General features: G+C 38.3%; 1 protein-coding gene across 3 annotated transcripts in view; it reads left to right on the plus strand.

Annotated features, from left to right (window-relative positions):
* KLHL4 (kelch like family member 4) overlaps positions 1-20,786 on the plus strand; it is a 39,141-nt gene that overhangs the window by 3,519 nt on the left and 14,836 nt on the right. For all 3 annotated transcript variants that reach the window (XM_063170834.1, XM_063170835.1, XM_063170833.1), the window contains 3 exons: positions 15,949-16,119; positions 16,999-17,135; positions 17,761-17,957. In XM_063170834.1, coding sequence (XP_063026904.1) covers positions 15,949-16,119; positions 16,999-17,135; positions 17,761-17,957 — 505 coding nt within the window. The remainder of the gene's footprint in view (positions 1-15,948; positions 16,120-16,998; positions 17,136-17,760; positions 17,958-20,786) is intronic.

The raw sequence follows: 20,786 nt of genomic DNA on the forward strand, positions 1-20,786 counted from the left end.
AGAAATCCCATTTTTAGGTGGATCTAAAGCAGGACTCTGCTGAGTGTCACATGGAAATCCAAAATAGTAAAAAAGGGGAGAGAATCTGGCCAATTCCTCAACCCTTAGCAGAATATGAAAGCAGTTTCTAATAAGAGTTTAATGCTTCCCATGGAAAACTTTGGAAATGCAAAACCAATATTCTGAATTTCTTGAGAAAAATTTGAGCTTTCTTTCTCTCAAACCTCAGGACTGAATGCTGTCAGTGCTGGACAGAGAGGACCCTGGGGTTTGATGAAATAAGGGTTGTTACTGAAAAGGAAAGTTAAAAAATAAAGTACCAAACACAATGATCAATACTCTTATTTCTGCTTTCTTAAACCCATTTTGGCATTCCTGTCCCCAGATTAAATGGTGCTAGACTTAAAGAAACCCCTCTGGTCCACAGGCTTGCTCCTGAATTATATCCCATGATAAGTGACAAAATAAATGAGGCTCAAGTGATTAAAACTTATTAGTTTTGTCCTAATCATAACCAGATAATGTGTGGTCAACCAACACATTTTGGGCCATAAATAAATGGTGTGTTGGCACAAGGGTAAGGAAAGTTTCTCAGCATCCTGCGGACTGCCTGGCCCAGCACTGCTCAGGGAACCTGCTCAACCAGGAGCATCTGAAATGCTGGGCCTTGAGCTGCTCTGAGATCCTTAGGGAAGTTACATCTGTGGTTTGGATAAAAGATAAACAGCAGACAACCTTAATTTACTGACCTTATCTGATTCTCACCCATCTGCTCCTTGAATGAGGACTGGCACCTCTGCCTGGGTGAAAAAGAGAGAAACCAGCTAAAGCCTGCAGAGCCACCGAGTTATTTTATTTGTAGAGTGCCTTTCCCAGTGCAGCATTTTCTGATGTTACTGGGGTGATCAGCAAGCTAAACCTGTGGATTATGGCTGTGCCAAGGAAGGGAAAACACCTCCAGAGATTTCAGGTTTGGCTTAAAGAGGAGCTGCAGTGAGTGAGGTCTGTAGGAGCCCATGGGGAATCACCTGTGGGTGGTTCAGCAGGCAGGGCTGGGGGAGATGAGCGCTTGAGCTGTTCTGATCTGACATCTCTGACCTGTCCTGATGGAACCTTGTGAGGTTCAGGCTCCTCTGCCAGGGGGAACAGGAAACATTTCCATTCCTTTCAAGGAAAGTGGTGTGGCCGTGATGCAGACACAGCAGCACACACTGGGAGGATTTGGTTGTTAGATCCTGACAGTCAACAGAAGCTTTGTGTGCTCCCCATGGACATCTGTGTGCACCCACACACTGACAAAGCACTGAAACCTCCAAAAAAGAAAAATTTTTATATTTAATTACTTCAATTACTTCTCTTAATAATTTTTAGGCTTACAGATATTAACTTCTCCATGAGAGCCCAGTGCCCAGCACATTTATTAACGTTCTGCCACATTACCACATCCCTTCCTGCATGCCTGCCAGGTTTGTGATTCCACAAGTGTGCTATTGCAGACCGTGTGTGCTGCTTAAGTATTTCCTAGTTGCCCAAAGGCACTTGGATTTCAATGGTAAATGGAGCATCCATTCACCATTTTTCTCTTCTGCATCTTTTTTTCTAATTATGTGGCTGAAAAATTGCTGACAAACTCTAGCTTGGGACAAATTCTAGGACAAATGTTGTCTAATTTCCCACATGAGACAAAATATATTTCTAATTAATTCTAATAGTATCTTTTGATGTTGTAATCCAAACAGTCATTACTGATGCACATGGAAACAGATACTTGGGAGGTGCCTCCTCCCAAAGGCAATCCTGTTCTGTGGGGGCTATTTTTGATATACAGCTATTTTGATAGTTCATCTCATGACTTGAAAATTCATGTTTTTTTGGTTCTGGCAGACATATGGAAATAACTATCAGATTATTTTCTTCACTGTCTCTGACAAATATATAAACACACACACATGTACATGACTATTTCAGATGCTGTCCCCTATCTGAGGGTTTTCCCTTGAGTTCTGCTTTTACCTCCAGTAGCAGATGACAGCCTTGGCTCCCACTCCAGTGTGAAATAAAGAAAAACAGGTGATAATTTTCCTGGTGAAAAGGGAAGATATGAGTTATCCTGTGAAGCCACAGGTCAAACCAGATTGAGAGAGCTTTTGGCACTGTGAGGGAAGTTCTGGGTACCCAAATAAACAGTGGAACACAGGAATTACTGATTGTGGATCCCAAGGCAGCAGTGAAAGGGAGGACTGAGGTGTGCCCTGGGCAGAGAATGTGATAAAGGGGGAACATCCCCACACTGCTTCCCTGTCGTGGTAAGGATTCAGTTCTGTGAACAATCTCTGATACCCAAGGTAAAGTTTAGAAATAACAATTCCTAATCTCACATCATGGCAGTCCTTATTTTTTAAAACAGAACTCCTCCAATTTTATTTTCACTCAACCTCCATCAGTTCGAAAAAACTTTCAAAAAATTTAAGTTTAACAAGTATTTTAGAAGCTTGATAAAGAATGCTGGACATGTAGTCAGACAGCATTTCAAGTCAGAAAGCTGGACCAACTGGGTTTAGGTGCTTCCTTGCTTGACTACAGTAGAAATTAAGCTCATTAATGCCTTGGTCTTTCCCCAGGAGTGTATATATATATTATATATTTATATATATCCCTACATATATACATATGGACATATATATATATACACACACTCATTGTATAATATATATATTGTTTTCCTTATTCTTCTTATTGCCACACTTTCCTTCTTGACACCCTTTGCCTATGTTTGACAATTGCTGCAGGTCTAAAGAGCTGCAGTTTGTGCAGTCTGGTCCCAGAATCCCTCCCCTACAGCTCTGATATTCCACTGCCTGTGTCCAGCAGCTCTGTCTGCACTCAGTGGGCAGAGCTGGATGTGCTCCTGTTGGATCTGGCAGTCCTAGGGGAGAGCTGGATTCCTTCTGTGTCATCCTGACTCAAATCTGTTGGAACGTCCTCAGAAGTTGTTTTTCTCTTATCAACAATGTGGTGCTGCTGCTCGTGCCTGCCTTGTGATTCATGTGGAGCTCCTGCCTCTGTACCAGGGACCTGTTCCCAAACCATCTGTACATTTTTGCAATTATTTGTTCCCAGAAGCAGCACTTTGCACAAATAAATTCCATCTTGTGTTTATCAGATAATGTCTCCAACTGGCTTAGCTGGTATTCAGTTCTGATTTTATAACCCTGATTTAGTGATTTAATATTGAGTTCTGATCCAATTCCCCACCATACATGCAGCTCTTCTTAGCTTGATCTCCAATTGTAATACATAATATCAAAGATTTCTCTTCATTTTTTCAATAAATTTATGAGAAGATATAGAGGAGCTTCAGTGCTAAGTTCCTTAGGAACCCAGTTCGATTTCCCTTCCTATTTGTCAGTGATAATGTAATGCCATTTGCCATTGATAATTTAATAGCAAGATTTCAAACCAGTTTCACCCTTGTTCCAAAATGGGTAACTCCAAACAGTCCTGGAGGCTGAACTTTGCACTGTCTGATACAACACAATGAAAAAAAATTACTCTTATGTTCAAGGTATACATGACAACTATTTCTTTTCTGTTCTCCATAATTTCTACTAAAAGCTGTTAATGAGGCACTTCAGTTTACTTTGACACGTTATTCTTGGCAATTTCTTGTTGACTTATGTTTCTAAGTGCTTAGAAAGAATAATTATATGAATTTTACACTGTGTAACTTGGCAAGAAGTAGCAACAAGGAAAAGAAATTATGTTTGTGTCTTGTGGAGAATTTTTCAGTTTCCATAGCATTTATAACACTTTAATATCAATTCCAGCAATATGTTTTAAAAAGATGATTTTTCTGCAAGCCTGCAATGGACAAACAAAATGCTCCCTTGTTACCTCAAGGACAAGCAAAAACTAATTTTCTTCTAACAATGATCTTTAGCTAAAGGTCAAAATATAAATTGAAACTGGATTGTTTAAGATGTTTGTGGCTGATTTGAGAGGGGTCAGAAGTGACAATATTTTATGGAAATTCACACACAACTGGTTGAAATAGGGTACTTGGGGGTAACCAAGAAAATTCGATGTCTAATGTTTGCTAAGTGTGGAAAATGTATAAAGTTACAGGAAGCGGTATCTGATGCAGGATTAAAATCTAAGAGGAAAATCACCTTTTTATTTTTTCCCAGCAGTTGATAATTCACAAAGAGGACCAGGCCTTTTGAGGCCAAGAGCAAATGCACTGAACAGTGACCAATGAATTAATTCTGACTAAACCAATGCTGTGACCTCATACAAGAGCTCTTGGTACAGAAATTAGAATCACAATGTCTCAAAGGCATCCCTGGGATGTATTCCTGCTCTCACCTTTTATTATGACACCTTCTGAAGAACTTGAAAGCAAAAAAATGGGGTATTGAAGTGGGTTGAAACAGCTATTAAAGATGAAAGGAATGAGAAGAATTGTATTTGAATTTAATTTTATATTCATCCTGTGGAAGGACTGGATATTTATTCAAAATTATTATTTTTTTTTCATAGCTAGATAAACAGACTCATAGGAGAATTTAAGCAGAAAAAGAGCTCTGGATGTCATCAAGTCTAACCCTGTCTACCCACCAAGAAGTCTATAATGAGAAATAATCTGACTTACTAGAAAACACACACTATTTTACAGGCCTACATTTAACAAGCCCAGCTTTCAAAGATGAATTATTACTGGCAAGGGAAAAAATGCCATTTAATAGTAATTTAACAATCTAGGACAATTCCAGTAATTTCAAAACAATTTTTTTATGATTCAATTATCTCCTCATTTTCACTCCACAGAGCTTGCTCTCAGCAAAGACAGCTGTTAAATGACTTTTTAAAGAGTTATTACTGTTCTTAAAATCACTTCTTAATGTCTCCAGAAAAAGTTAAGGAGATGATTAAACACATGTGCCCAATGCAGAGCAGTTCTTACAGACCCTCTGAGATTTTGCAACTGAAAGATCAACAAGAAATGAAATGGTTGGTGAAACATTTTGGGAAAAGGGGGAGAAAGTTTCAGAGTTAGAGCCAGACAGGATCCTAACAGAAAGAAACTCTTTATTTTCACCCTTGGTTTTTGGCTGAATTGTTTGCTTTGGAATATTGCACTGAGGAAAATACTAAAATCCTACACACTTAACAACTAAAGGGATTTATTTGCTGTAATCAAGCAGCTAAATTTGCCCAACTAAACTAGACCAGTTTGGTTTAGTTCCTTTCATTCTGCTAGAACAAAATAATTCCCTAATGTATTTAGAGAATGATTATACCAGGCAATTAAATAAGACTGTGGCTCACTTGTTGTGCACCTGTTGGTGTGCAGGGTAAAAGAATTTAAAAATGAAGATGAGGAACTGTTGGTATTCATAGATAGAGCTGAAGTAGAGGATATAAACATAAAGAAAATAATCTCTAAAACAAAGTTATAATCAAATTTAACCTCTATGACATCAGATTCCCCCTCAGTGACTCCATCAACACAAGCTGAAATTCCCACCCTGCTGTGGCAGCAAATCTGCTCCCAGACCAACCCCTTCCCTCCTTTTCCAAGCAAATGCTCAACAGTAAAACCTCAATTCAAAACAAATTAAACCAGTTAGAACAAGACCAGAGGGCCTGGCTCTTCACAAAAATTCTGCCCATCCAAGAATTCTTAGCTTGAAGCATTTTTATTTCATTGTAGTAATTGTTTCCATCCTATGGGACAGGTCAGGATATTTCACTAAAACCTGTCTGCTGCTCCCAGGGAGCAAGAGGAGAACTAAAAGTATTTAAAGGAATATTTAAGTATGTGCTAGAGCATCTAAATGAATGCAATTGCAAAGTGTTTTGTCAGGACATAGGCACTGTATTCTAATGCCGCTTTACAGGACAAGAAGTTCATCACATTCTCCACTAAAATCCATTTAGGCCAAAGAAACATTTTTAGAGGAAAGGAAAGCAATGGCTGATACCTGGCCCTTCCTTCAGTTGTGTTGTATGTATTTCGAAAACCTTGGGACATTAATCTAGATTTCTTACCTGGATATTAACATTTGATTTAATCAAATTCAAGTGCTCTCAGCCTAAATTTTTAGCTTCATGACCAGGATCTGAAAATCACAATATGGGTTATGTCTCAGATTTGTTGCCTGCTTTTATTACCTCAGAGCCACCACCCAGGCTCTTGGTATCACAGTTCCCTCATGTAAAAAAGCATTTTACTGGGGATACAACAGGAACTGAGCAGGATTTTCAAACATCCAGATTTGCTGCACACAGCTTAGCAAAGCAAAGTGGAATTCATGTACACTATGAGAGATCCATTATATTTAGAGTTGCACAGGTTATCTTCTCATTATACTGACATCACAGAAATCAAAGCCTGCTGGGACTTCCCATTATAATAATATTAGAGGCCAATATATTTCCAATAAAATGTTTTGAACAGCAAACAAAGGCAAGACATCTGAGAAAGTGGACAGCCACTGCCATCCTCTGCCATGCTTCAGTTTACCTGATAAGCTCCAAGTTAAGAGGAAAGGAGACATTCTGACAAGAAATGAGCATTTCCAAACCCTGTTCTTTTTAATAGAAGTTGGGAAAATGAAGAACCTTTTTGAATAGGGCAAATATACCTTGATTTAAATGGAAACTGTGAGCAAACCACTAAGAAATCCTAGGAGTTGGAGAAAAGCTATTTTAAGCTATTACATATGGTTTGAGTTGCTAGGGAAACCTCTTTTGCAGTGTTCATTTAGCACAGATGCTCAGGAAAGCTCTGTCTCCATGTCAGACCATTTCAGAACCTTGCAGAATGGGAGGAAATAGAGATGCACACACACACACACACAGAGGCAAAAATACCTCAGCAATTTTACCTTAGTCATGTTCCACATCTTTGGGGGCAGCTCCTTCTTCCCCTCTCTGCCACGGCCACCAGATCAAAATCTCTGATTCCAGACTGAGAATATTTGCTCAAACATTGCCTTCAGTTTGGATCCATTGGGGTTCATGTTTCAGATATTCATCTTTGTGGAGCTGGAGCCTTTGCCATGCACTCAGGGAAAAGGCAAAGGAGACACTGGCTCTGATGCCACCATTTCTGACCACCTTTTGAGCAGGGAGATAAATATATTTTATATATATTTATATTATATACATATATATAGATATACATATAAAAGAAATATATATATACACACACACACACACACACATATATATACATATATAAAATAATATTTTGATCAGACAATAAATATATACCCTGAACAAAAACTGGGGTGCTCTATCATGTTTATAATGGATATATAGTGATCATTTAAAGATGAAAATGCTGGTTCTGGATTAGGACTCCCATTTCTGCCTCACAAAAGTCATTCACAAAGGATTCTCTCCAGCTCATCATTCAGTTTATGGCAAACTACACCTAAAGGCAGAAATTCCCTCCTTACCCCCACCCATGTCTGTGTGCTGGTGCAGTGGCTTGGGATGGATTTTTGACCTTTCTGCCCCAGTAATTCCCCAGCAGTGCAGCCCCTGGTGCTGCCACAGGGGATTTAGGAGCAGAGCAAAACAACTTCCTAAGGAAGTTCCAGCCTGGTGATCCTGCAGGAGCCAGGCTGCTCAGCCACAACAGCTGAGATCAGCACAGAAAGGACAAGGCTGTAAGTCAGGATTAATTCTTTTGCCTGCATTTGTTTTATTCACTTAAGGGATCCCCAAATTTCTGCTAAAAAAGAGATGCAGAGTGGCTTGGTGGTACAAAATGCCAATGAAGTTGCTTGGGAGGAAGCTCCCATGGGATGCCCCCAAATGTGCCTCTCCCTTCCTCTCTCAAGCAGAGCCCAATTACTCCTCAGCTGTTTAAAGTTTCCTTTCACTTTTTCACTTAAAGGGAATCCAAACCTGACTTTAACACAATTTAAAAAGTAATAAATTCAGGACTGGAAGGACAATATTTTATGAATAAATGCAATAAAATCCCTGTGTTATTATTTGTATAACCACATTACAATGGAAATTTGCCTCTCTCCAGCCTAGTGATTACTACTGGCACTCTGGGAAAAAAACCCTGTAATAATAATAACAATATAAGCAATATTTTTCACAGTTCATATCAATTACACACTTTTAGCTTTTCTTTGTTTTTCTTTTGGTTTAATGTGCTACATTTATTTAGATTTCGTGTTTTTATTCAGATTCAATTACAGCGAGTGAGGCTGACACAAACCTTGGCTTGTTGGAGCAAGTTATCACTATTATCTGTCCAGATAAATGCCAAGTCACTAATGGCATTGAGAGCACAGCTTTTATTAAGCCAGGTTGTCAGAAATACTGGTAAATACACTTGATAGTGTCAAATTGAAGCAAGCCCTAATGTTCTGTTTGTAAAGGTTGTAAAGACAATTCTCTCTCTGTCTAACAAAGGTGCTGTGGGCGCATGAGTAGAGGTTTCCTCACTAAGGAATTCCTGTAAGGGGCTGCCTCAACCCCCTTCTTTTCTGAGCTAGCACAGGAGATTTTCAGTGGATATTATTTCTGACATACCATGACGTACACAATAATTATATATATATATATATATATATATATATATATATATATATATATAATTATTACATTTTATATAAATAATATTATATAAGATATAAGATATAAGATATATATAATATTATATATAATAATTATTTATATAATTTTTTTTTTTCAGGTGTTAAAAAGTGCAAGTCAGTGACCAAAGATAAGAACAGGAGCTAAAGCATGACAGTGTACATAATTTATAACATTCAAAATTCCCTCCAGTAAATATGGAAGGACATTCACAATATGCTGGTTTGCTTGTACTGACTTGAAAGAAAAAGCCCTCAATTGAGCCAGAAATGAATACAATATGCTAAGTTATTTGAATTCCTTTCCAGACCCAGGTTTGAGTTATATTTTCTGACACAGAAGCTCAGAAGATAACAACTGGCTTTGGAGAGTACTTTGATATCAGCATATCTGTACCCAGGGACACACAGAAATATTTGGCTTTAACACAGGGAAACTCTCTCAGGGTGTAATTGCACAATTAAGAGAAGGAGAGAATTGATCACAGATAAATTTATGTGGCTTAAAAAACCTTCAAACAGAATAGAAAACTTCAGTCTACCTCTCATCTCTGATTTCTACCTGTGAGGCTGCCCAGACCTTTAACACATCCTCTTTCCCTCATTTCTAATAAATCTGTAATTATGACAGGGTTAAATAGGTCAAAAATCACATTTTTCCTCCCCACTGCAGTAGTGTCTAGCTTTGAATGAGGTATCCAGCAGATCAGCTGAATCAGGTCAGGAGATATTTTGGAACAAGCCTGGAGATTTTTACGTGACTGGGGGTGTCTCATACAGCAAAATGAAATTTGAAGTGGTGCCTTCGTCTAGGGGATCGTGTTTCACTTGAAGGGGAAAGCGTGGTAAGTCTTATTATTTGTTAGTGAGCATCCAGCTAAATGCAGGAAAGGAAAAATGTAAAAAATGAGATGGTCATGAGAAGCCCAAGAATAGTCTGACTTTTCCTTTGATGAAAAACAAAAAAGAGGTGAGAAGCACGTATGAAGGTTTGAGGTTTAATAAACCAAGAGATCTGCAGAAATCTCCCAGCAGGGTCCATCCTTGATGAGCTGCGAGGCTCAGATTGGCAGGGGCAGGGATAATTGCTACTGGGACTGTTACTCTCTGCCTTTCAAAGCTCTGCTCACTGCAGGCACAACCACTTCACATTTCTTTTTTTCTTGTGCTTGGATCTCCCTTTGCTCCTCTCTGCTCCACTTTTCCCAGTAACAGTCAAAAGGGACAGCATAAAGCAGGGTCTTCTTCCCCTTCCCATCAGGATTCTTTCTGAAAAGTGCTTAATGAAGGAAAAAACATGGAGTTAATTAGCTTCATCTGGCAATAGCTTGGCTTGGAGTGAAAACCAGCTCCTCTTGCCATTGGCCTGTATTTTGTTTTCCATGTCCTCTAAAGAAAAATGCCACGGGCTCAGATCCAGCACTAAACATTATTTTTACTTTTGTACATTCTGACATCTCAAAATCATGCTGTATCATGCCTTTTGGTCATATAATTTTTTGTTCTTTAGAAAGATTATCACTCGTTCCCAGGAAGCTGAGCAGGAAATACTCAATCTCAATGAGTTTCTCCTTCACTTTTAATTTCCCTCCAACACAATCATGTACTACAAATGTGAGTTTGGAATTCATGCATTGCAGTGACCACCTGGCATTATCAGAACAAAGGACAATTTTAAGATGATAATATATAAAATACTCCTCTCCTTTTACCTGAAATGTTTCACTCAGTTACTCTTTACTATATAATCTAAATGAATACAGTGTTAATTCTCCTGGAGGATAATGTTCTTGAATGGTGATTTAAACTGGCATTAATTGAAATGATTTCACTTCACCCCTGAACATAGAAACATTTCTATTAAATAAAACAGGCTGTGCAGGCAGTGCTCTCTCCAGGCTGATTGGATATTGCTACAGCTCCAATTTCTATGCCACAGAAATAAGGGGTTTTAAGTATTTCAAGAATGTTTACAGCAAAGTTTCATGTTCAGATTAGTTCTGCACCAGGATGAGAACCATTAGAAACTCCTTTCTTTGTACAGAGGATTATTCAACTTCTCAATTATCTGCATAAAACAATGAGCATAAAACCCTTCTGTAGACATGAGATCTTTCAACAGTAGAAAAAGTAGATCAACAATCAAGAGAGTTCACACACTAATCTGCGGAGACTGGAAAATAATTTTGTAATTCCTCTGTTAAAAATAATAAACATACAATTTCCAAAGGGAAGCACCTTACTGAGGAGATGTTTGGATTGACTCATCTTTGTACCTCAAAATCAGAGTGGCCACAGCTGAGAGAAGGCACAAAGGGCTCAGGGCTCTGCAGTTTGGGTGCAGCTCCCATTTCCCACCGGAATTACCCCAATAAATCCCTGATTTCTATTTCTGGGGGAATTCAAAATATCCTAACCCAAATTCATCCTGCTATGAATCATGCTGACATCTGTCTGTATATCATCATGTCTGGGGGAAGAACAAAACTCAAACGAGCTAAAAGTGGTTTGCAGTTCATGAAATGCACACTTACACTTCTAATCCCAAATGGGAAAAGTTATTTTAACTAACACTGACTGAGACAAGTGGACAGTTTGTGCTAGCCTTGGCAATAAAAATTGCTAAAAACAGGCAGTTTCAAGAGCTCCAAGCTGTAAAGGAATTGTCAGAGCTCTCAGTTTAGTTGGGAAGTCAGGAGTTTCTCCATTAACTGAAAAAAATTATAAATTTTAATTACTTATTTCTTCATTTGCTACATCATTTTCTATCATTATTACAACCTCACGTTAATGTTATGACCTCAGCAGTCATCAACAACTTCCCATACCCTTTTAGGACAAATCTTTTCACCCATACCCTAAAACACACAATAAAGAATAAAAAATGAAGATGTTTCTAGCAGAAATTTCAAGGCAGGGGCTGGGACAGTTACTGATATGCTAAAATTTTATCAGCATCAATTAATACATTAATACAACTTTATCATTATTTTATCTGTGTTCAGAAACGGCTTCTAATTTTTTCTCTCTTCTTTCCTAACTGAAATATTTTAATTTCTCAGCCAGCTGCTGGGGTTTAGCTGTGGCAGATGCTGGGATTTTTGTAGGAGAGGAGTTTTTGTCAGCAGCCAGAGGGGCAGAGTTCCCAGGGCTGAGCAGAGTGGGGTGGCTGGGGGAAGGGGCTGAGCTGCACTTTTAAATAAGCAATAAATAAAAAGAGAGAAAAGAAAAATGATGATCTGCACTGGAAATATTGCTGCACAAACCAACAGAACTGGTGGGGTTGCAGTTTTGCCTGGGCACAGCTCCAGCACATCCCACAGAGCTGGAGCCCCTGAAATGCAGAACCTGTGACTGGTGGGGTTTACAGAGCACGGGGAGGACACCCCAAACCCAAACCTATAAATGACACCAACAGCTGAACTCGCTTAAACTGAATTTCTCCAATACCACAGCATCTTAAACAGCCACATTCAACAAACACCCAGGAAGTGGTGACCATAAAAATGTAAATAATAACCTCAAAAATGTAAATAATAGCCTCATCTACACCAAGAAAATTAAAATACTCCAATAAATCACCTTGTTTTCATGCAATATTGTGCTTCTAAGCTTCCTTATCATCAGGTTTGCTTCTTGGTTTTGGCCACAGACACACTGAATGAGGTTTAATAAAACACTGAATTTTAAAAATTATATGGCAAATAAATGGCATTTATGTGTTATTGCATTCTAATTAAATAATGAGGAAATCTGGATTTATCCTTTATATACTGATTAATGAAGAGTGCTCTGCTGATTACTGTGAAGAGTTCTCCATTATGACAGAAAATTAATTTAACATAATTCAGAAATTTAAAGAATTGTCGGCCTGGAATGAATCACAAAACTCATGCCATCAATTCTGATTACAGAAAAGATGAAACTGTGCCTCCACACACCTTTTTGAGTCCCAGCTTTCTTAGGATCCAGAAAAATCTTGCTGTTACCTGTCATTTTCTCCCCTGTGTTTCACTCAGGTAATTATTTGAACAGAGGTGTAAGCAGCTCTTTGAAAAATAAAAAATTCCTGAAGTTTAATGAGAAAAGGGCAAAGATGCCTCTCTGTATTTAAATTCCGTTCCCTCCCTGAATTTAAATTCTGTTCCCAAAAAAGTTTTTTCTTGCTATGATAATAGCAAGGAAAAAACCCATACAATATGCTATAATTACCCATAAAAATAATTAAATATTAATAACAATGAAACCTTCTTTCTACCACATGATTTTCTGTAACAAAATCATGGAACAGCATCAGGAGCAGGAATTGCCTGGAATTCTCTCAGCACCTTTCTGCCTTTGGAACTGAATCCCTGGCAGATTTCAAGCGTGGCTAAACCAGTTATTCCTACCTCTTGTATTTATTTCACTCAGAACCTGCCATCCCAGCTCAGTTCTGAAAATGTCAGGTGAAATAGTGTCAGAAGTCATCCAGAAGGCGAGATGAATTCTGACAATTCATGTTTTCCTCCCAGTAAGCTTTGGTACCTTGGAAACAAAAGAATGAAATACAATTTTCTGACGTGATTCATTGTGACCAGCCACGCTGGCTGGTATTTATGTCCTTCTTGTCATCCAGACACTTAATGCTTTTTGATTATTTCTTCAACTTTTCAGTGTATATTTTCTGTTTCAAAATCCCATGTTTCTTTTAAAATGGACCATATTTTGTGTCCTTCACAAATCCTTACAGGAAAACTCTGGAGTGATTTCACTTGGGTTTCTACCTGAAATGAAATTCATACAACTCAGTGAGTTCAGAATAATTTAAATATAGATTTATCTCTCCAGGCTAATCCACGTTTTAAGGCTTTATTAAGAATGCTAATTACAGCTCCTCATCCCAGTGAACACCAGCACAAAGATAATGTGAAACAATTTGGATTCCTGATTCTTCAGACCAAACCATTGATATTAATCCTCCCTTTTGGAAACTTTTATTCCTGAATACTCAGCTTTTGTTTGCCCAAATTTGTGCACATTTTATAGGAATAAATCTTTATCTGTGCTACACCTTCAGCATCTTCTGCCAGACTCCAGGGGGCTTTTCCTGACTCCTTCCTTGAGGATATTTTGATCTCTGACTTTAATTCATCATTACCCAGTTCTACACTCTGAAGGTCAATATTTGAGTCTGACAGTCATACACTAAAGAAAATATACAAACATTTATCTTTGAATTTAATTTTCCCCCTCCATTATATATCTACCATTTCAAATGAGCTGCTGAAGAGAAACCAGAAATGATATTATTAATTTTAATGGAGAAATTGCTTTCGCTTCCAGTATTTTCAGTCTCCGAAGACCTTTGCCTTTAAAATAATTAATTATATTAGTGGTATTTATGGTGTAGTTAAATGTGACTCCAATAAACTTCTGAAAAAAATACCCATGACTAAATGAAATAATTAGACTTTCACTCCCTTGGAAATGATTCTCTAACCACAAATAAATATGTGCCATGGGGAATTATTTATTTTCCCCAGCAGTACTATCTATTTACAATTGGGATGACTGAGTATTATTTGAATTTTTTTCTGCAAACATCAAGGCTAAGTGCAATGTACTGAGACACAACACTTAGAGTGCATCTATTGAATCTGAAAAAAATAATTTTTTCAAAAAATAATCTTCTGAAAAACGTTAAAGGATGCTTAAGAGGTAAATAACAAAACATTCCAGAGTATGAATTTGGCACCCAGCAGCTGATACAAAACTAATGAGCATATAATCCAATTTTGCAGCTTTGTCATTGCCTAGGAAGCATTGGGAGAAAACAAATAAGAAAGTGGAGTCATTAAACACACTGAGACAAATTCGTTTTTGTAAATCAAAAATGACAAAGGAAACATATTAGAGGTGAACTTGGTTTTCCCATTTTTCTTTAAAATTAAACTAAGCCAAGCTAAAATGGATTTGAAGTTGCAATAAAGACAGAAACGTTTTGCAAAGGGGATGGAAAACTGCTGTGTCTCAATTCAATATTACATTATAGTTTGGTTTTTAATTATTTCCCTTGGCTTCTATGAGCTATATAATGAGGTATGATCTTTGGAAATGAATGATCTAACATCTCTGTTTTCTGATACTACCAATTCAACCCAAATTACCCTTTTTTTATTTCTCTTTTCTGAACTAGATGTTAAATTGTGGATGTAATCCAATATTCTGCTAAATTTGATATGCTAATTTTGTGAAGAGACCTTATCTCTCCTAATCATTTATGAATTTGCATTAACAATATCAAAGACAACCAGGAAATTTAGTCAACAGCTGTCATTATTTCCCAGTTGAGCTTGGAAATTTAAAAAAACAGGTGCTATACACTCTAAAAAAATATGATATTAAACTGAGAAAATGTTTTTCTAAATAATTAGCTAAAGTAGTGTTAAATATTGCAGCACTTTCAAGCTATGTGATATAAATTTATATCAACAAATGCATAATTATTTACTAAAAAAATGATGAATACGAAAAAAAAGATTTTTCTAAGGAAGTGTCAGGAATGTGTTTCAATCTACATCAAAATCCATATTTACAGGCTGTAAGAAATGATGTTTTGAAAAAACAATATGGGTTATCTATAACTGGGAAAGCTAACAGAATTCTGGAGTGGGAGGAATATATTTATATTGTACATTTCTGTGAAAGTCAGAGAAATTAATTTTTCTCCACTATTTGCATTCATATTCTAAAGGCCATGTACAAGTTCCATGAGCTTTTAATTTGGAAATTTCTCTAGAATTATATGATGCTCATTAAATTCTCCTCCGATTCATTACTATTGACTCAAGTAATTTAATGGACAAAGTAAGAAGAGATCAGAAATAACACCTAAAGATGTAATATCCAATATTTCATGCCAAGAGGTATTTTAGCTGTCAGGATCACAGGAAAACAGGATTTTTTTTTTAAAGATTCTGTTTGTGAGTGCTCAGGAGGCTGCATTTATCACGTCAGTGCTGTGCAATCCACTCAAAACTGATGGAAGCAGACAAATACTACACAGCCTACTACTAGGGGAAGTAAATTTCTACACACTGAAATAAAGTACAGCTGTTTACAGTTTAATAAAGTACAGTAAAGTACAGCTGTTTACAGTTTAATAAAGTGCAGTAAAGTTCATGTGCAGGTTTATGAATAAAAACTTCCAGATAGCAAAGAGAAGGAGTCACGGTAAGACCAGGACTGTGGGACTGCTAAAAATTTCTGTGCCGCCCTTTGAATAAATTCAACATCATCAGGGTTTATAATGGATTTCTAACGCTGTGTTCATCCCTGGCAGGCTGTCCACCACCAGCAGCTCTCTGGGGATGGGCACCAACGGCTCTGATGAGTTTTTCCAGTCCTCGAACCACGCAGAGCAAACGTTCCGCAAGATGGAGAGTTACCTGCAGCAGCAGCAGCTCTGTGACGTGCTCCTCATCGCCGGGGACCAAAGGATCCCAGCACACAGGTACAGCCCCCAGGGCCCTTCCTGCCCCTAATTCCCAAAATTCTGCCTCAGTTTATGAATAGTTGGTTGTGAATGGAGAGTTACTCTGATTAGTATTCCAGCTAATCACCATTCATATCTATTATTTTGAACACAATAAAATTCAAATGCAAACTGCCGGCACTGTCCACCCTCTCTTCTTGCTGCTGTCAAATCACAGCAAGATCGGCGAAGAAAATCTGCCCAGATAAGCACTCTGGGAGAAAATTAGATTACTAATTACTCTTTTAACTTCACTCCTCACTGCTGCAAGATTTGACTCCTATGCTAATCGTTTCCATTGTACACACAGTTCATGACATAATAAAGCTGGATTTTCTGCCAGGCACTGAGATGATGAGGTAATTTGCTGTCCTGTTGATGCCTTGTGAAGGCTGCCCTAGAACAGAGACTAAATGGAGCTAAAGAATAAAGTAGGGGTTTATTAAAAGGCCTCAATGGATCCACCTTGGGCAGGACAGGAGTCCAGCCAGGGCTGCACCCAAGATGAACCAAAATGGTCCCAAAATGCACGACCAGGCACCGGGTCTGACACTTTTATAAGTTCTGGTCCCTTTGGAAATTGGAGTTAATTGTCCAGTTATGGTTTTAGTTTATGAAGCCCCACCCTGCTTGTTTTTCTCTCTCCAGCCCACGGTGTTTGTGCTCTGGGGCTGAGATTTGGATCATTTGTCCTTGGTGCCCAGCTGGAGCAGGAATTGTTTTGTCTCCCTGCTCTGTGCACAGAGCTCACCATCCCCTAATGTAAAGCCCAGAAGTACACACTAAAGCAGCACAGAATGTGAAAAATATAAAATATAAAACCTTGAGGCATCTCTGCTAACCCTGCCTCCCCTGCAGGCTGGTTCTCAGTGCAGTCTCTGATTACTTTGCTGCCATGTTCACCAACGACGTGAGGGAAGCAAAGCAGGAGGAGATCAAGATGGAGGGAGTGGATCCTGAGGCGCTGAGGGCTCTGGTGCGCTACGCCTACACAGGTAACCCTGCCCCAGGGCTGCTCAAAGAAATTTATTTATACTTTTGTTCATTAATATATGAATTTTCACACCAAAGTTCCATTTATAGAAATTTATACATATTTTTGATCATAATATATGAATTTTCATACTAAAGTTCTGCTTGTAGAAATGTATATATATTTTTGTTCATTAATATATGAATTTCATACTAAAGTTCTGCTTATATAAATTTATACATATTTTTGTTCATTAATAAATGAATTTTCATACTCTGGGTTGGAATAGAATTTAAAAAACACTCATCTCCAAACCAAACGCCTTCCACAATACCAGGTTACTCAGAGCCCTGTTTTGGGGAAAGTTTTTTCCCCAGTCACAATTTCTTTTTTTTTTTTAACCAACCCAGATCAGATCTAAAGCTGTTAAAGTTCCAATAAAAATGTCCAAATCATTGTATTCAAAATCCACCAAATCCTGTAAGTTAAAATACCTGTTTAAAGAATCCTTCAGCAAGAAATGAAAAAAAGGCCATCTCAGAGAAAAGCCAATGAGCGACAAGGTTTTTAATAATGAAAATACAAGGGAAATGACTTAAAACTTTTTTTTTTTTTTTGTTTGTTTGTCCTAAATGAAAACTGCCCAGGTATCCTCGAGTTAAAAGAAGACACCATAGAGAGCTTGCTGGCTGCTGCGTGCCTCCTGCAGCTCTCCCAGGTCATCGAGGTGTGCTGCAATTTCCTCATGAAGCAGCTGCACCCCTCCAACTGCCTGGGGATCCGCTCCTTTGGGGATGCCCAGGGCTGCTCTGAGCTCCTCAAGGTGGCCCACACCTACACCATGGTAAGGTGAACAGCTGGCAGCTTTGCAGTCACAGTTACGTACAGAAATATTCATTTCTGCTGTTCCCCACCTCAGAGTTTGGCCCTGTAGAAGGGCAGCCTCGGTGAATTTGAATTTGCAGTGCAAGTGGTACCTGCTCCTGCCAAAAAATGTAATAGGGCCTTAACACGGCTCGTGTCTAGGGACAAACAGCAATTGGCCATGCTCAGGCCTTTGATTCCACACAAAGAAGATTCTAAAGCTGCTTTTAAGGTGAGACACTCATAAATAGAGTCAAAATAAAGAATGTGGTGGGAAGATTTGGAATGCTAAAAAAGAAGGACGTCCCTGACTGGAGCATAATTCTCCTCTGGCTCAAAGCAAGAAATGAATATTCAGAGCATGGGAAACAGAGAAGTGAGATAACTCGCTATGAAACTAAATTGAGGGATAAATATTCAGGGCAACAAGATGTGCTATCACAGCTTCAAACACACAAAAAGAATGGCAACTGCTAGAGCTAAATAGATATAAAAAGAATGACTTGTTGGGAGACCCATGGCAGCTTTCTGCTTGAAATATTAGGGGAGGATGTCAGAACCAGTTTAGAGGCTTCAAAATGCTGAGAACTCTCCAGCAGGGGTTGTACCTGTCCACCTGCTGAAGGAGGTGAGAGAGGCATGAGCAGATGAGGGCACTGCTTGTGCTCCTCCCAGTCACAGCAAGGAATGCTCTGTTTAGCAGCAATTACTCCCCCTCTACATGTCAGAGTTTGAAATGGGGCATTTAAGATAGAGGTTTGCTCAGCCTGTATAACACAGTGCTGGGCTTGCTGTTCCAAACCTTTTGGTACTCATCCAAATTCAGGAAATCCCCCTCTGCTGTTGCCTTTTCCCTCCCACCAGTGTAAGAACATGGGGTTAAAATTATGGTCCAGATTTCTGCAAAACTGAAATAAAATTGTAGGTTTGGATTTATGATTTTATGACAGTAAGAGATGTTGAGACAATAATCAACAAAGAGATTATGACAATAATTTTTGTTTATAGTTTTTTTTTACCATTTAAATCCTCCAGTCTTTCCCAGGAGTTAAACCTTTATTATTTTTTGAAAATATGTGTCAAAAATTTGAGAGTTGAGTAATTAAGAACACCCTAAAATGAAGGATCATGATGACTCTGTGACACTCAGCAGCACTGGGCATAAGTTTTATATTATTTCCCTTGAAAACAACTTCTACCACCTCTAGAAGCACCTCCTGTTCTGGCATGGAACAGGCTGAAAATGCTGCCATGAAATAGGACCTGGACCACAAACTCACCCACCATGTTTGCTACTGACAGCTTAGAAAAAGAAGAGGAAACCTGCACCTCTGAAATAAAAATCTGTCTCAAACCCTTGCAGAGCCATTACAAAATACCTTTGGAGAACAGGAGATGATCACAATGCATAAACACATAAACATTGTGGAGGGGGATAAGTAAAACATTCAGGTTTGTTTTGTGATGGTGAACATGTGGAACTCAGGGGAAAGGCTGGAAAGTTGTCCTGTAAATACAGAGCCCATTCCATTTTCAGAGTGCTGTAAACACCAGATCCATTCAATAAAACCAGACACAATGGGGACCTTCCCCTGCAATGTTTTGGCCACAGAGGCAGAGAATTAACAATTTCCTGCCTGGTATCTTCTCGTGCAGATAGAGCTCCTTCTGATAAACAACTGGGGCTATATTTGTAACTAGAAGTGGACTGGCCTTCCTGTCCCTGTTTCTGAATGTCACAAATTGAAGCAGGATATGCATAAGAGACCAAAGTTCCCATCTCCTTTAATCACTGATACTTCTGAATTTGCATCTTGGCTACACTTGAAAAGAGTTACAGAAAGTGAAGAAACTGCTAAAAACAAACAATAAAATATCAGTTACTAAAATTTCTTCAACTGTCCTATTTCAATCTGGTTCCTAAAGGAGATATATTAATTCTAGGTACAGAAATAGAAATTATATTTCAAATGCAATCATAAATTCCTACACGCATCTCTTTGCAAGTAACATAACCCCCTCTCTCTCTTCACCAAATTTCTTTTTTCCTTTGGAATTTGATAGGGAATGAGATAATATATATATTTGTAGCCTATATATTGATATCAACTCTGATATTGTTGTAACTCAAATGTACAACATTTTTTAAATGAAAAATAATTCTGTGAAAGATTCTAGGTATTTAAGAAACTTCTGGAGTTGGGGAGTTTGATTGCAGCAGTGGCTAAAAGGCTGAGGAGCCTTCATTGGGATTTATCCAACTTTGTATTGCCCAAACAGTGCTGCTAGAAAAGTGAGCTGAATTTCCTTTGCTGAATTTTCTTGCCCTAAGAACACGGTCACACAGCCAACAGCTGGCACAGCTTGCTGCAAAAGGATTGGAAGGTTTTGGTTTATTTGGCTCAAAACCTTTGAATCTGCAACAGAAGGGACACATTTCATCTGAGTGTCCACTTGGCAGTTCTAAAATGCACATTTTATCTTCAAATAGTATTTCTATCAAGTCACAGAGCTAGGATCACACTGATGAACAAAAGTACCAGTGGCAAGTCCCTAAGCCAGGACAGAGACATCTGCAGCATGGTGGCATGAAAATAAGCATAATTCCTCAGTTCTGCAAGAGCAGGGCTGCAAAAAGCAGCCAAAATCTCCCTTAAAAAATCTACCAAAAAATCCCTACCAAAATCTTCCCTAAATGGTAGGAGGACATTTAGTGATCGTTAGAACATCCACAGCATTTCCCTGAATGAAACATTCACAAAGCCTACCCTATCTAAAAAAAAAAGCTATTTCTACCTGTGAAAATCAC

This window comes from Melospiza melodia, chromosome 16, assembly GCF_035770615.1.
Source record: "Melospiza melodia melodia isolate bMelMel2 chromosome 16, bMelMel2.pri, whole genome shotgun sequence".
Lineage (NCBI taxonomy): Eukaryota > Metazoa > Chordata > Aves > Passeriformes > Passerellidae > Melospiza > Melospiza melodia.